Source organism: Trachurus japonicus, chromosome 17 (genome assembly GCF_045865225.1).
Source record: "Trachurus japonicus isolate A0001 chromosome 17, Traja_1.0".
Classification (NCBI taxonomy): Eukaryota; Metazoa; Chordata; class Actinopteri; order Carangiformes; family Carangidae; genus Trachurus; species Trachurus japonicus.
This window is the reverse complement of record NC_140923.1, coordinates 19,247,822-19,263,770: the sequence shown is the minus strand read 5'-3', so window position 1 is coordinate 19,263,770 and position 15,949 is coordinate 19,247,822. Positions and strand designations below refer to the sequence as shown.

The 15,949-nt window shown below is 42.3% G+C and overlaps 1 protein-coding gene across 1 annotated transcript; it reads left to right on the top strand.

The window, feature by feature from the left end:
• The first annotated feature begins 3,140 nt into the window (after positions 1–3,140).
• On the top strand, positions 3,141–11,401 carry plk3 (polo-like kinase 3 (Drosophila)). The gene is made up of 15 exons (XM_085804757.1): positions 3,141–3,495; positions 4,647–4,754; positions 4,884–5,000; positions 5,259–5,388; positions 5,521–5,608; positions 6,131–6,226; positions 6,389–6,587; positions 6,752–6,878; positions 7,181–7,296; positions 8,355–8,475; positions 8,577–8,660; positions 9,052–9,214; positions 9,476–9,605; positions 9,730–9,840; positions 10,019–11,401. Exons 1-15 carry the CDS (start codon positions 3,280–3,282, stop codon positions 10,214–10,216), a joined length of 2,004 nt encoding a protein of 667 aa, XP_085660883.1. The 5' UTR covers positions 3,141–3,279; the 3' UTR covers positions 10,217–11,401.
• Positions 11,402–15,949: the final 4,548 nt, after the last annotated feature.

Genomic DNA, 15,949 nt, shown 5'->3' with positions numbered 1-15,949 from the left:
TCAACCTGGTTTGTTGTCAAGGTTCAAGCAGAATAAAAGCTGTTTTTTTTTAATGATCTGTAGGTGCTTTAGTTGTTCAGTCCTAAGACCTAGAGATATGTCTTAACAGGAACCCTTTGTGGTTTCATGACCTAAAAAATAATATAATTTTTAATTTTTATTATGTAAATGAGGACTTTATGAGGACATAGGCAGTCTGTGGGACCACAGTGAGAATTATAACAGTAAAGGCAGAATAATTTTGGCTGGATAAGACTTCCACTCCATCACTTGCCTCTCTTAACATAATCCCTCAAATGATTAAAAGAGCAAAAGTTAATAGCTCAGGTCTATCTCAGGAGATGAATGGCAAGTTGAGAGAATGGGACTAAATTCACAGATTTCACCATCTGCACTGCCCTGCATGAGTCTCTCTCAGCCACATTCAACAAACCCGCAGCAGCAGCAGCAGCAGTGAGACATGAGCTGCACCAAGTAGCTGTTTCATTCATGTTTTTCTTACAGTCCAGACTATTTTTTTTCTCAATGTTCTTCTTCTTCCGAGGAAATCCTACTTCCCATGCATAATCAGTGAAAAAATGTTCGGTCCCATGCCAGATTTACTCAACTCCAAGGACATGTCAATATTTCTATGAAATCCATCACTCTTGTTTTTTCCTCCCACAAATTTTTACTCAATTGAAACCAAACTTGCTAGAGAGCATCTTCAGACCATCCTCCACAAACATTTCTGATTCATCGAAAATTGAGCCTACATATACCCTCCAATTCTTGCTAAATACATTTTCAATCTTCCTGAAGAAAACTGACAATATTTTGGAGTCATGGTTGATGAAGTTTGGCAAATATCAGAGTTTTATCTCAAACATTTGAATTCTGCTCTCATGGGAACAACTGCAGTCAATGTAAGAGTGGCATTTTTAAACATCAAATTTTCTCTTATGGAGCTAAACACTTACCATTAAAAACAAATCACCAACATTTCCATGCGGTCAAGATGCAATTTATGTATTATCAGATTTTTGATAACAGAATTTCTGACATTTTGACAATCTGCCTTGACAGCTGCTGCCTGGCTGGTGATTACCTGAGTCCATTTATTAGGCTACACAGCAGGTTTCCCTTCCAGCCAATTAGCTGAGTGAGTTAGGAGCTGGTTCTTGGTATGAGAAGTTGTGGGTTCAAGACCCAGCAATGGTGATGATTTCTCAGTAGAAACATGTTCTATGATTTCTCCAGTAGCCTACATTTTATACCACTCAACCAGAATTCCTGAAGGACAAGCTGAACCATGCAGGAGTACACCACCAACTGTCAGCATGGCTCCTGGACTTCCTGACTTTAACAGGCCACAGTTTGTGAGGACAAAAGGCTTTGTGTCCGACACGGTGGTCTGCAACATGGGGACACCACAGGGGAACGTTCTGGCCCCTCTTCTTTTCACCTGCACAGCTGACTTCACTACTACACAACAAACTGTCACCTACAAAAGTTCTCGGACGAGTCAGCCGGAGACGAAAAGGAGTACCGAGAGCTGAACCAGAACTTTGTGGCCTGGTGCCAGCAGAACCGCCACCAGATTAATGCTGGTAAAACAAAAGAGTTGGTAGTGAACATCCAGGGAATGGACATCGAGATAGTGGACTCATACAAGTACCTGTGTTCACCTAAATAACAAACTGGACTGGACTGTCACCACTCAGGCACTATATAAGAAGGGTCAAAGGTCATTCGGAGTGCAGGAGACCCTCCTGAGGACCTTTTATGACGTGGTCGCATCTGCCATCTTATATAGGGTAGGCTATGCTGGAGCAGCAGCAGCATCACAGCATCAGAGAGGAAGAAACTGAACAAACTGGTTAACAAAGCCGGCTCTGTCCTGGGCTGCAGCCTTGATCCTGTGGAGGTGGTAGGGGACAGGAGGATGACGGCAAAGCTGTCATCAATCATGGACAATGTCTCCCACCTTCTACGTGGAACTTTAAGAGCCCTGGAAAGCTCCATCAGTGACAGGCTTCTTCACCCACGCTGTACGACAGAGAGGTATGGCAGGTCCTTTCTCCCCTCTGCTGTCAGACTCTACAATCAGGTCTGCTCCCAGTAGGTTGACAGACAAGAACATACAGTATGTGCAATACCCTGTTATATGTGCTGTAGCAAACCCATTTTGTTGTTGTGTTTGTTGTTTCTTGTTCTGTCCACCAGAGGGCAGCATGCATTGTTTACACTACAGGTTAATCTTGAAAAACAAATATCTGCTTTAGATGCATTTTGACAGGATTTCTCTATGTATAAATTTCATTATTTGGGTTACTTCTAAGAAAATACAGTTTCATCTGCTTTTATATTTTCGCCCGTTTTGGAGCTAATGGTTTCGTTCAAATAATGAGATTTTATTTTGAAGACTACTTCTCAACTCACTTATTCATATCAGATTTTTTGTTTAGATAACAGAATTTCTGACATTTTGACAATTTTTGAAATCTGCCTTGACAACTGCTGCCTGGCTGGTGACTCCCTGAGTCTAATTGTGAGGCCACGCACTTGGTCTCAGTAGCCTACCTGTTAATTAGCTCAGTGAGTTAGGAGCTGGTTCTTGGTGTCAGTTTCTGTGTTCTGGCATGCCATAATTAGGGGCCGGGCAGCGAAGGTGCCAGGACCTTTGTAACAGAATTTCTGACATTTTTGACAATTTTTGAAATCTTCCTTGACAACTGCTGCCTGACTGGTCACTTTCAGTCAATTAACTCAGTGAGTTAGGAACTGGTTCTTGGTGTGAGAGGTTGTGGGTTCAAGCCCCAGCTAGGGTGATGATGATGACATAACAAAATGCCAGATGTCCTCAACTACACAAGACAATAGTCCTGATGGTGGCGTCACAGCACGCCTCTAAATTTTAAAACTTTGAAGATAAATTCATAACAGATCAACCATATGTGCTACGGCTTTGCAACTTTCACTAATGCCTAATTTTGCCTATTAAAAAATTGCCAGGCCCCGACCATTGCTGTGCAGCAGCTCGTATGTTTTGATTGAGATCCTGTCTGGGCAAATTGTCTGGACTTTCTCCACCAGTCTCACCCCGCCCCCTGGCCCCATGACGTCGCCCGCCTATATATGCGGGGAGCTCTGTGCCTGCATACGCCAGATGGAGACAGTCGGAAGAAGTGGACGCAGCGTAACGCACCAGACCAGCTACTGAAACGAGCGAGCGACAGAAAAAGGGATAACAAGTAGCCTACAAATACTACGAACTGACCGCTTCTTCCGCTGTGTTCAATGGATACCGGTTGTTTCTCTGCGGCGCAGCGTATTTCGTGCCACACCATGAATGCGGATTTATTTAAGCCTGTACCGGAGCGTGGACCCCAACAGTCCTCTGCCCCGGTGAAAACCAGCAGGAATAAACCCGAACAAACCAAACCGGAGCTGGCCCAGGTGGTGACAGACTCCAAGACGGGAAGGTCTTACAGTAAAGGGAAGCTTTTGGGAAAGGTACGAAGATTTAAATCTGTCTTTATGAATATTTTTAACCATGTGATTGGCTCGCGTCTCCAGCGGAATCTTTCGGGAGGTGTATTTAAATCTTGAAGAGACAGATGGATGTAGTGTGTCGCTGCTTTAGTTTAACATGGAAGGGGTCCGACCATGGTGGTAATTCATAATCAGCTGTTTCCAGGTGTGTTAAATCCTCTAATGCGTGAAAAGGGAATGACCTCGTGGTGGATGTGAGAACAAACCCCCCCTCCCCTCCCCTCCCCTTCACCCGCTGTGCGCGTCACTGCTGAATGAATCAGGCGCAAGGTGTGCCCAGTTCCTGAGCGGCACACATGATTGGCACCACCTTACGAAACCCACAGAGTTATCATTCCTAGGGAAGAATCCCTGCATTGTAAAAAAAAAAACGGCACCGCAGACGCCTGGCAGTCCGTTTTTAAAAAAACAAAAAACCCTCCATCTGTGTGACTGTGCTATTGTTTCCCCTGCCTCTCTCTCTGTGCCGCCGCTGTCATGAGTCTTGACACCGTATGTGCGGTGTATGAATGGAGCGGCATAATCAACATGTTGCCAGTCATCGATACGCTGCGTCGGGCGGGCAGCCAAGCTCTCTCTCTCGCTCTCTCTCTCTTTTTTTTCTTTTTTTTTACCCTCCTTCCCCTCTTCTCTGCTGCCTGCCGCAGAGCTGGAAACGTCTCCGTCAATTTCACGGTTAATGAATGCAGCAGCAGCCTGGTCTACCTCATCCCTCATCCCCTCAAGCCCCATATACTCTTGATTGGATCATGGGAGGGATAAATGCATGGATAAACAGCAGTAAACATAACATTTTGGGTGGGATGATTGACGGTTTGAGAATCCCATCAGAAACATCCAGGGCAACAAAAGATGCTGATCACCTTGATTAAAAAAATGTCTGTCTGACTTAGATTTAACCCTTTTCATTATGTTTAATGCTGGAATGCAGATCTCTTCACCTGTTTAACTGACCCTCTCCCTCCACACCAGAACTGGATCAATAATAGTTGGCTCATTTTGATTGCTTTTATATGTATTGATCCCTGGGTCATTGAGATTGAGCTTATTTATGGCCATTGCAGGTTTTCAACCTGCTGCTTTAACTGATCCTCATGTTTGTCTCCCCCAAGGGCGGCTTTGCTCGATGCTACGAGATGACAGACCTCTCCTCCAACAAAATGTATGCAGTGAAGGTGATTCCACAGAGCAGAGTGTCCAAACCACACCAGAGGGACAAGGTACACGATCACGCTCAATTGTTTTCTCAGCGTACACAGAGTACCCTGCATGAACTCACGGCGAGCATCTGGATTTGTTTGGTTTTGAAATATGTCCACATATTGATTGATTTCTCTAATTCCTGGCAGATTACAAATGAGATCGAGCTGCACAAAACCCTGTCACACAAGCATGTGGTAAAATTCTCTCATCATTTTGAAGACCAGGAAAACATCTACATATTCCTCGAGCTCTGCAGTCGGAAGGTGAGACCTCGGAAATCTCTAGAACAGTCTGCACAGGTATTCATGTCCTGTGCTTGCACGTACACAGCTTGCCTTGTGGTGCATCAGAAACACAACAGTATATAGGTTATTTTTAAGTATTGATTTCTAATAATGAAATCGCAATTGACTTTCCAGGCCCCTTATTTCAGTGTTGGTGTGTGTGTGCGTGTATACAGCAGTGTTGTACAGTCAACTGACAGATGCAGTATTGACCGTTTACTCTTTTTGTCTCTGCAGTCCCTAGCACACATTTGGAAGGCCAGACACACACTCACAGAGCCAGAAGTGCGATATTACCTCAGACAGATCATATCCGGCCTCAAGTATCTCCACAGCAGAAGCATCCTGCACAGGGATCTCAAACTAGGTATGTGACGATTGCCGAAAAACGTGACGTTTGTGTACACACAAGCATCCTAGGAATCTGCCCTGACTATGGGCAGGCAACATGGTATCTGTGGAATGCTGACTGGACAAATGTTTTTTTTGTCTCTTTTAGGCAACTTCTTTGTTAACGAGAACATGGAACTGCGACTGGGAGACTTTGGCCTGGCTGCGAAACTGGAGACAGTCGAACAGAGGAAAAAGTGAGTTATTTGGTTAAAAAAAAAAAACTTCATTATTATCAAATCTAAAGGAATATGGCCACAATCTCTCAGCTTAGGAAAAAAATATCTGATTAAAATGTGATAAATGGCTCTTGGAAAAATGTGTCACTATTAACCCAATTATATACTGATTTCCTATTGATTTTAAAAAGCCATACACATGAGGGGTATATCCATATCTTGAAAATTACAGTAGTCATTTTCTAGGCTTTCACAATGCACATTGACTCAAAAACCATTACGTCAGCTGCTAAGCACTTTCCCCTCCACCCCCTCACCCCTCCAATAAGTACCTAACTAAACCGGTTTCCAAGTGGCAGTTGAATGTAGCGGTTAGATCACAGTTTCAATGTTTGACACCTTCCTGTGGAATACCAGAAGAATGACGGCTACAGAAAAAAAAAAGTTTCTGCCACCACTTCCTTGTCAGCATGACGCGTCAACAGAACAGAATGATGAGGCTTTTAATATATTCTAATACCTGTTTTGTTTTTTTCCCAGAACAATTTGTGGGACTCCCAACTATTTGGCCCCCGAGGTACTGAACAGACAGGGCCACGGCACAGAGTCTGATGTGTGGTCTCTTGGATGTGTCATGTGAGTGTTGTGGTTTTTTTTTCCCCCCTAATTTCAATTTGTAGTAATTTGCCGTCTCCAGTCATGTGAACAATGTCACATGATATGTGCAATGTGAAATTGAAGAATTATTGATTTTGTCACTTGATTTGACCAATGGTTGCTCTGCTTTCTTCTCATCAGGTACACACTGATGTGTGGCAACCCTCCTTTCGAGACCCTCGACCTGAAGGAGACCTACAAGTGTATAAAGGAAGTTCGGTACAACCTGCCCTCCTCGCTTTCCCCTGCTGCACAGAAACTCATCTCAGGCATTCTGCAGAAAAACCCCAGCGACAGACTCACACTGGATCAAATCCTCAACCACGAATTCTTCACCAAAGTACGTCACCCCAAGCTGTGTCAGTTTAATTGTTGAATATTAATGATTGTTTAGGGAAACTGAGTTACTTTGTGCCCTATTGTGCTTGTGTAGACCAAGCTGCGTGCCTCCTGCTTCCCCCTTGCATCTTCCTCACCTTTTGTGTCTGCCTCTTCCTCCTCTAGGGTTTCACCCCTGATAAGCTCCCCCCCAGCAGCTGTGTAATGGTGCCAGAGCTCCACCCGCCCAGCCCTGCCAAGAAATTCTTCACTAAAATGGCAAAGAGCTTCTTTGGCAAGAAGAAAGCCAAAGGTAAGCAGCAGTGTAGAAGTCAAGTGAGTGACACAGTAGAGAGCCAGGTCACCCGCTCTACAAGTCACTGAGTTACTTACATATTTGTCCCTTTTTTGTAAATGCATTCATGCAGCAACTGTGAGCTTGTTCATCTGGTTTTCACTGGAGCTGTCATTTAATAATAAAAAAAAAAGTTTAAACCGAACAACCAGGTTGTATTCAGATTTAGGTTTCCTCAGCGCATTTCTCTGAGGTATTTAAATGCTCCCAAGTTTAAAGATATCGGTGTCAATAATGCATGAATCCTGCTGTTGTTGCAGTGGAGAAGATTCCATGTGAGGAAAAAGACGACAAGGACATTTCCAAGCTGGTGTCTGGCATCGTGAAATGTTCAATCAACCGCCAGATCAGCTACAAGACAGTGGGACCCACTGAGGTACATCCCCTTCTCTCTCTCTCTCTTTTTTTTTTTTTTTTTAGTTCACTGCATCTGTAGAAAAAGTTGAATTAGTTAAAATAGGGTAATCCCAGCCCCTAATGAAAGTAAGAAAGCCCCACAGCAGTTCTCAACTGGTCTTAAAATCTGCAAAAGGGATAAATGAAGTACATATTTTCATCCCTTACAAATGATAATTGCTTTGGATCCAATGTTTGAACTGACCTTAAAACCCTGCCAACATGTTCACTTAAACAGTAAAAGCAGCTCATAGATGAGCAGTAGTAATGGAGATGGGATGAATAAATGTACACTTGTATACACCTTGGAGAGCTGGTGTATTTTTACCTCAGAATAGCACTGAAACTGATGATGTGGAGCATTTGAACAATGGATAAAGCTTTAATCCCCCCAAATTTGTTTGTTGAAGGATGGCTGATTAGATTAGTTTCACTGAGGTTGCAGTGTAAGATGTTTTTGTCCCAAAAGTCCTTCATTATGTCAACAGACAAGTCTTAAACTTGAGTAGAAATGTAGCACAGCCTGTGTATGTTGGTTGTATTTCACTGTTTCGTACATCCAAATCAATTTAGGTCAGGTAGTATGAATTTCGGGGGAAATGGTTACCGTGTACTTGAATCTACCATGCTTTTCGAAGTAGAAAGTACCTTATTTTCTTTGTTGCCCACATGCTCGCAAGCTCCCAAACAGATTACTGGTAATTCTAAAAACGTAGTTTGTGGTTAACATGACATGAAACTAAATAACATATCAAAAGTGCAGCACACTTGCAAGCATACAAAAGAAAGCTGTGGTACTAAAAGTAGTTTCACCTGAACTAACTTTCAAAACCAATGAAGCAACAACAGCTCAAGATGTTAAAAAAAGAGAAAAGCAACTTTGCTGACTGAGCTGTTTCAACTCGCAGAGTGTTGCTTATGCAAATAATTCTTAGTAATTTCTTTTTTTTTTTTTTTTTTTAAACCTCTGCCCTTGCATCACTTTGGTGGTTTGTCGTGTCATGAATGTGTGTTGACTCATCTCTTGTTGCTGTGCAGGTGCCCTCTCCTACCGGTCAGCTGGTCAGCTCTGTGCCTCTGGAACAGACTCCTGCTGAGGAGGAATCCAGGAAATCAATCTCTCGCTCCTTCAAGGGCACCATGGCCAGCAGCACTGAACGTAGGTTTTAGTGCTTCTTTGAATACATGTTTAAGATATTCATTTATTTATTTACTTTTTTTTAAAATTAATGTTTCATGTTTTGCTTGTTTTCTCTCCAGCATGCGAGGATGTCCTGACCCCTGCAGCTGTTGCTGAATCGGCCATGAAAATCCTCAATAGCTGCCTGACCACCATGCCTGCAGGTAGGAGAGCAGAAAAGCAGCCAAATGGCATGCTAAATAAAAACGGCCTCACTTAGGTCTTATAATATGAACCATTTCTTACATTCTGTTGCATTAAATTAAGAATGATGCAGAATCATTCAAGTTTAATCGCCCAGATCTTTTCCTTGCCTCAGCCTTTTCTTTAAAACCCTCTGAATATCTGCTGACTCATGTAGCACCAACTCCTTTTAAACTCATAGCTTTCCTAACATTGTGGGGCTCTTCCGCTTCGTAAAATGCTGACTTGCATACTTCAGAAATATAAACATGAACTTTGTGTACCCTTTTTTTAAACTCGGGATTAATATCATTACAAGTTATAAAATGGTTCCATACCAACATGTTTTTTTTTTTTTTTATCTCTCTCCAGCCACCAGGAACCCACCCTGTTTGTCCAGACCGCAGTCCTTCCTGTGGGTGACTAAATGGGTCGACTATTCAAACAAATACGGTTTTGGCTACCAGCTGTCGAACCAAAGTATTGGCGTCCTCTTCAATGAGGGAACACATCTCAGTCTTTGTGACCAACGCAAGTAAGTACCTTAAGAATTACAGTATTTACTTAAGGCGTCATGTAAACATTTACATAGTGCATGGACTTGACTATTGCACAAGACTTAAGTCAAGTAGCCTACATAAACTGTGCTCCAACCGTACTCTCCACTTTATATGGCCAACTAGTCATTCCCTGTTTTTGTATTTTTTGATCATAATTAATTGAGAATGTTAAGCAATGGCATCTTCTATCAAACAATTATATATTTTTAAATTGTGTGTTTTTGTTTTTCTTCCAGGACAGTCCACTACTGCTTGACCAACAAGAAACACTTCAGTTTCCCTGCCAACTCTCTACCTGAGCAGCTTCGCAGCCAGAAACAAATTGTCGAGCTAATGGCCAACTACATGGAACAGAACCTCATGGAGGTATGAGGAATGTTTGAGAATGTAAAATAAGATGTAACTGTTGTATATTTAGTATATTGTGCAGTTACAAGAGTGTTTGACGTGACCTTGTGATCTAAACTAAACTCTTTTTGGTCTCCTTCAGGGTGGAGATCTGCATTGTGAGGAACAGGTCTCTGGTCCTCCTCCTCTACTGCTCCAGTGGGTGAAGACTGACCACGCTCTTGTTATGCTCTTCAACAATGGCACTCTACAGGTTCGAACATGCTTTAACTCTATATGTACAGTCCTACATACTTTCTAAAAGACAACAGTGTAAACAAATTCACAAGTTACAAAAACATGTCAGTTATCATCTCTTTTTTTTTTTTTTTGTAATTATTGTACTGAGTCATCATTTTCTGACATTCATGTTGTCTTTCCGATCCTTCCAGGTTAACTTCTACACAGACCACACCAAACTCATCCTGTGCAAGTCATCTGATGACTCGTACTTGCTCACCTACATCAGCCGGGAACGCGTCTCGTACACTTATCTCCTCAGCATGCTGAATGAGATGGGCTGCACCTCTGAGCTACGGCACCGACTCCGCTATGTGGTGCAGCTGCTCCAACACCACGCTGATGCCTGAGAGCACAGCTCTGTGTCTCCTAGGCTGCCTGAGCGGCAGATGCCTTAGAGGCAACCTGACTGGTTGACAGACATCTTTTCGTAGGCAGCCTGACTGGTTGATATCATTTCTCAAGGCAGTGCTGGGAGGGGCTGATGCCCGTAAGTTTGACGGATGGAAGGCTGCTCAACTCCTCTGAGCAATATTCTTGTCTCAACTGGTGCTTAGGCTGCTGATTATCAAAATGACTAACCTTGATGAACATCAAGCAGTCAGGACGTTGCCCAATGCAGCATCTGCCTGAAGGGTTTGTGCCTGTCCAGCTTATGCCTCAAGGTATCCACCTGGAAGGTAATGCTACCTAAAATAAGACATCGCCTAAATGGCCTGAAATGACGGATTCCTCACAGGCAGATGTCTAAATGAACACCCAAACTCCGTATTACCTTCCCTCACTCACTCAATACCACGCTTCTTGGCTGGATCTTTTAAAACCACCACCCAACTTTGCAGCTTTCAGCTTCCCCTGATATCCGATAACCCAGGCATGGTTTCTCAAAGGTATCTAAACACTAAAAAAGTCCTCTTTGCTTGCAACGGAACAAGGATATTCTTGCAGCTGGAATGCTTTCTGGCTCCATTTTTCCTAAAGTATTTTGGCAGCAAGGTCATTTATCCCGTTGACTAGCACTGGACCTATGATCTTACAGCAGAGATGCTTTGGGAAGAAGTGCAGTTTGATTGGGGTGAGAGAGAGAGAGAGACCCTCCTACCCTCGGTTGGTTTCTGGCCTCTTTTGGACTATGGTGCACACATTTGTTTTTTCTCCCCTTCCTTTTTTTTTTTTTTTTTTTTTAAAGAAAACAATTATATGAGCCAGCTTTAGGATCACACTACGATCTTGACCTCACATGCACAAATAACATTCCTGGCCTTATTTGATGATGGTGATGCTCAAGTTTGGAGAGTCATTGCTGCTTCTGATCCAACATCACTGTTGTCTTTTTTGTTAAATAGGTATCGATAGTCAAATTTCACTGACGTGGTACACGGCATATTAAAGGGGCTATGGGAGCAACACAATTTTGCACTTTTTTTTTTTCTTTGTAAATTCATCTGGAAAGCAAAACCTTTTACTACCCACTTGTTCAATTTTATTTGTTTTTAACTAGATACCAAAAGCTTTTTTTTTTTTTTTTTTTTTTTTTCTTTTTTAAAGATTGTTTTAAATTCACGTACAGTAGGTGAATGTGTGTGTGTGTGCGCCGCATGTGCTGGTAAACAAAACTGTTGGAATATGAGGTTTGGGAGGGTGGGGGAGGGATAAAAGTGCCTTTCTGAGGGATGTCTGTTTAGTGCAATAACAGCCCTTTGTGAATGTCAAGCTGGATACAAACAAGATTCGAGATGGGTTTTACAGGTGGGATTTACTTTTACACTTGGCGTCAAGTTTAAAAGTAAGTCCACTAGCACTACACTCTCACTACCTGGTATAAGCTTTTAGAACAACTGGTATCATAAGTATATATCCCAGTAATATCTATGGAAAAAAGAAAACATTGTACTCCATTGTACTGTACTGTAATCCTTATAGGTTTACATTGCTTTCTCGACCCAGAGTTGTATCCTAAAAACTGTGACCTGGAATGCAAGTATTACGTACGTGTTTTCAAAAAACCCAACATTGTGAAAGCCATCTGCCAATTCAGAAAGAGTCTTTATTTTTTGGCACATAATGTCCTGTTTATTTATTTTTTATTTATACATGTTTTTTATTTATTGTGTAAATGTTATTGTCTGACACAAGAAATTCCGATCACCTTTTGTATTGTAATGTATTTGGGGGGGATGGGACAAATAAAGTTTATTGAAAACGAACAAAATTTGCACTCATTGTTGCAGACTGATGCTTTTTGCCCATATGGTGTTCATTTGTGTTTTACAGACATTCACTAGATGACATCTTGTCCATAATGCCATTAGTTTAGCACTTCATGCTTTGTAACAGTATTTCCATAATCCACACGCCACTGTTGTATTGGAAATCTCATCCACTGAAAGAATTTTGTCTTTCCTTATACTCACTTGTCACAGGTTGACACTTCTCAGCCCGTAGCTTTCTAGAGCTGCTGACACGCGGCAGTGAGGCTTCTCAAGTACGTATGGAATTTATGGTGGTGGGCACTTGAATGCTGTCTATGCAGATGACATTCTTGTGTTGACAGTACGAGTGAAATCATACTAATAAAAAGTCCTCTGCCAAGGCCAACATCAAACACCTTCAGCACAAAATCAGTTCAGTATTGTTAATGTAATCCTGGGGACAAACAAACAGACAAGAATAAAAAAGTAATTTTCATCCCTGACGGATGTAAAGAATGCCATTCTTCATCTTCTACCATTCTATTCTCATGAATGCATTGGCAAGTATTTTAAATGAAAGGGAAGCAAGTCTACTAGACATATTCATTGTGACAGGCAGCCTAGGAGGAGATGTTAAATTGGGTGAACTCACAAGGGTAACCTTGATAAGGTCTATAAACTGTAGCTGGGCATGCTGTGACTGTTTAGGGCTTACTCACATATACTTTGACTCAGATTTCAGTGTTGTCTATGTCTTTTACTTTTTGTGAAGGTTTCTGGGTGCATGTAGGTAAGTGGATAAGCAGTAGTGTGTGAAGGCACACACAGGCATGCACTACAGGTATTGACTGACGTACATCAAATGACAATAGACCACACCATGTAGCTGCTGTGTGTTGTCCTAGATACTGGGCAGGGTCAGTCCTAAAGGAATTTGCCATTTCCTTCTCTGATTAATGTGACCTACGGGAACTACATTCATGGACTAAACAACCATTGTAAGCCAGTGTAATCATGTTTTATCGTGTTTCATAAGACAAGGTTGCATCCAAAACTGGATCAACTTGCTCTTACTAGTCGACTCTTGCTGTTATAGACACTCTGTTCTTTACAAAAGAGAAGCTTGTAAACATGACCCTGTTCTCATTTAGCTGCACCCTTGAGCAGTCACATTTTCTCACATTTCAGAGTGAGTTCCTCATCACAGTTTCTATATAGTAGCAACAAAAACCTCATTAAGTAAACAGTGTCTGCAGGCCAAAGGCTATTAATTCCTTATAGCTTTAGTACAGATATAGAAAAACACTAAATAGCCCTTTTCATTATTTAGAATTGGTAGATAATAGACCCTCTTTTAGGTAAATCCTTACAATTTTCCTTTCAGTGGCCAAATATTATTTTCCCTAGTTATTGCTTTATTTTCATTTACGTGGCTCTGCTGCTACACATGCTTAGGATATAGTCTACTTTTTGGTGCATAGTAGGACTAGGATGTTGAGCCCACCATTCACAGTTTCTTCCTGTTAATTGACAACACTCCAGAGCAGTTTCTGTGCAAAGACAGTACAAGCCAAGAAGGGTGAGCTTTGCACAGGTTAACCATCAGGGCCAACCACATCATACCAGAAAACCACCTCAAGCTCACCGAAACAAGGAGCAAGAGGAAATGAAGGTGTAGCTAAAGAGCAAGAAGCTCAAATCCAGCAGCTCATGCGTGAGAAAAATGAACTCCAGTGCAAGCTCAGCCAAGAGCCAAAGAGATTCCAGGAGACAGGAAACAAGAAACTGAGAGCAGAGAGCTTGCAAGGAGAACAATGTCCTTGATGCAGATAATAGAAGTAACAGAGAACAAGAAGAAGGAGTTGGAAACAAAGTACATGCAACTTGAAAAGGAGCATAAAATACTGCAGGTAGGGGAGACCATGAAGGAGACAATGGAGAAGGTCAAGCAGAGGGACAGTCGCATCCAGGACCTCATGAAAGACAATAAGGCTCTCCTCTACAAGCTCATAAAGACCTCATATAAACCAGAGAGACAAGAGCATGGAAACCATCTGGTGGAAGAGTTGATGGCTGAGCTGGCAAGATAGAAGACACCTGGAAGAGGAGTGTAAAAGACGTGGAGGAGGAGAGGGAAGACCTGCTGAGGGAGATTCAAGCGCTGGAGGAGGTGAATGAAAAACTGCAGGCAGAGAACCAAGTACTGAAGGAGGAGGAAGAAAATATGCAGGCAGAGAACCAAGAACAGAAGGAGGAGGAGAGAAGACTGGAGGCAGAAATTCAGGCTCTGGAGGAGAATGAGAGACAACTGTAGACGGTGAACCTTGTCCTGAAGGAGGAGGAGAAGAAAGTGCAGGCAGATAACCAAGGTCTGAGGGAGAGGGAGAAAAACCTGCAGGAAGAAAATCAACTCCTGAAGGAGAAGGAGAAGACAAATAGCTCCTCAAGGAGCAGGAGAAAGAGGTGCAGGAAAACAAAATCCTGCAGAAGTTGAACCGAGTGCTGTAGCAAGAGAAGAAAAAGAGAAGCAACTGCTGGAGGAGGAGGAGGAGAGGATCAAATTGGAAGTGGAGAAAGATCAACTGGAGGTGAAGAAACAAGATCTGGAGGAGCAACTTTTGTATGTGCCTCTGGGTCATTATGATTAATTTCTCCATACTATGATCATTAGCATCTACCATAAAGAAGTTGCACAATAAGTGTGTTATTTGCATTATTGTTGCTGGAGCCTGAGTGTCGTCACTGATATTTAGTGACTACAATGAGATGGGTATGTAAAGCTCTTCATAGTCTAGCTGTTTTAGTGAACATGACAATGAACACTCTTTTAGTGGCCTAAATAGATGTTAGCGTTTCCAACATCTTGTGAAATACATTACAAGAAAAACTGAGACTGCTGCTTTAAAAAAAAAATGGGAACAGATATATTAAAAAGAGATGTGGGTAGAGAGATGTTGTTCTTTCTTTTCTGTCTGAATCTACATGCGGTATCAGCTGACAGACAGATAAAATGGGACATAGTTGGAGGGTGCGATGTCAAAATTCTTTGAAATGAGTCAAGCATGTTGAATTATCAGTGTAAGACATTGCCACAATTTTTCATACCAACAAATACACTCAGTAGTTTGGCTGTTAATTACACAACAATAACCAACAACCAGTTCAGTAGAAACCAAGAGCAGGCAGAAGACGTCATGACTGGGAGTGAGAAGGCAGAGGTATGCGAGGACTAGAGACCGTCTCTCGATGGTATCACACCAGCCATGACGCCCGTCAACATGGTGGTGCTAATCCATAAGTAATCAGTAGAGATATCGATACATGAGCACTTCGTCACTACTACGTTATCAGTACACATGGTCGGATGTTAACCATTGTCGCAATCCTTCATTGTGATGTCAACTGTACTGTCAGCTTCACATACCTGTAAAGTTTTGTGACTGTATCTTATATATTTGATTGTCACATTAGCCCAGTGACGGAATCTGTCCACAGAAACAAATATGTCCTTGGCAAAGTAGTCAAGACTGTGAAGAAGTCTGTGTTAACTCATGCTGCAGAAGGTGTCTCCAGTGATGACACACACACAGGTGGCAACAAGCATATAACACACTCACGGCAAGTACATGGATGCAAACATATATATGATACATAGGATACAACATACATCAATACATGATTTCAAGCATGTGCACAATACAGACACGTGCTCCACATTTTGACGAAAATCACATCTGAGTCACAAACAAAGTAGGCCCACATCAACCAGCACACAGCACCGGTTGCCTGGCAAATACATGCACATATACGTACAGCCTGGCTCGTTGCCATAGTCTCAGCTGTTGTTATGATACAGGACTGCTATTTTTTGCCAATGGACACAGGCAGAGA

Bases quoted from the DNA above. Each gene is read 5' to 3' on its own strand.
- plk3 (XM_085804757.1), top strand. From the start codon at position 3,280: ATGGATACCGGTTGTTTCTCTGCGGCGCAGCGTATTTCGTGCCACACC. The intron at 5,609-6,130 runs GTGAGTTATTTG...TTTTTTTCCCAG, and splicing joins ACAGTCGAACAGAGGAAAAA to AACAATTTGTGGGACTCCCA. The intron at 6,588-6,751 runs GTACGTCACCCC...TTCCTCCTCTAG, and splicing joins ACCACGAATTCTTCACCAAA to GGTTTCACCCCTGATAAGCT.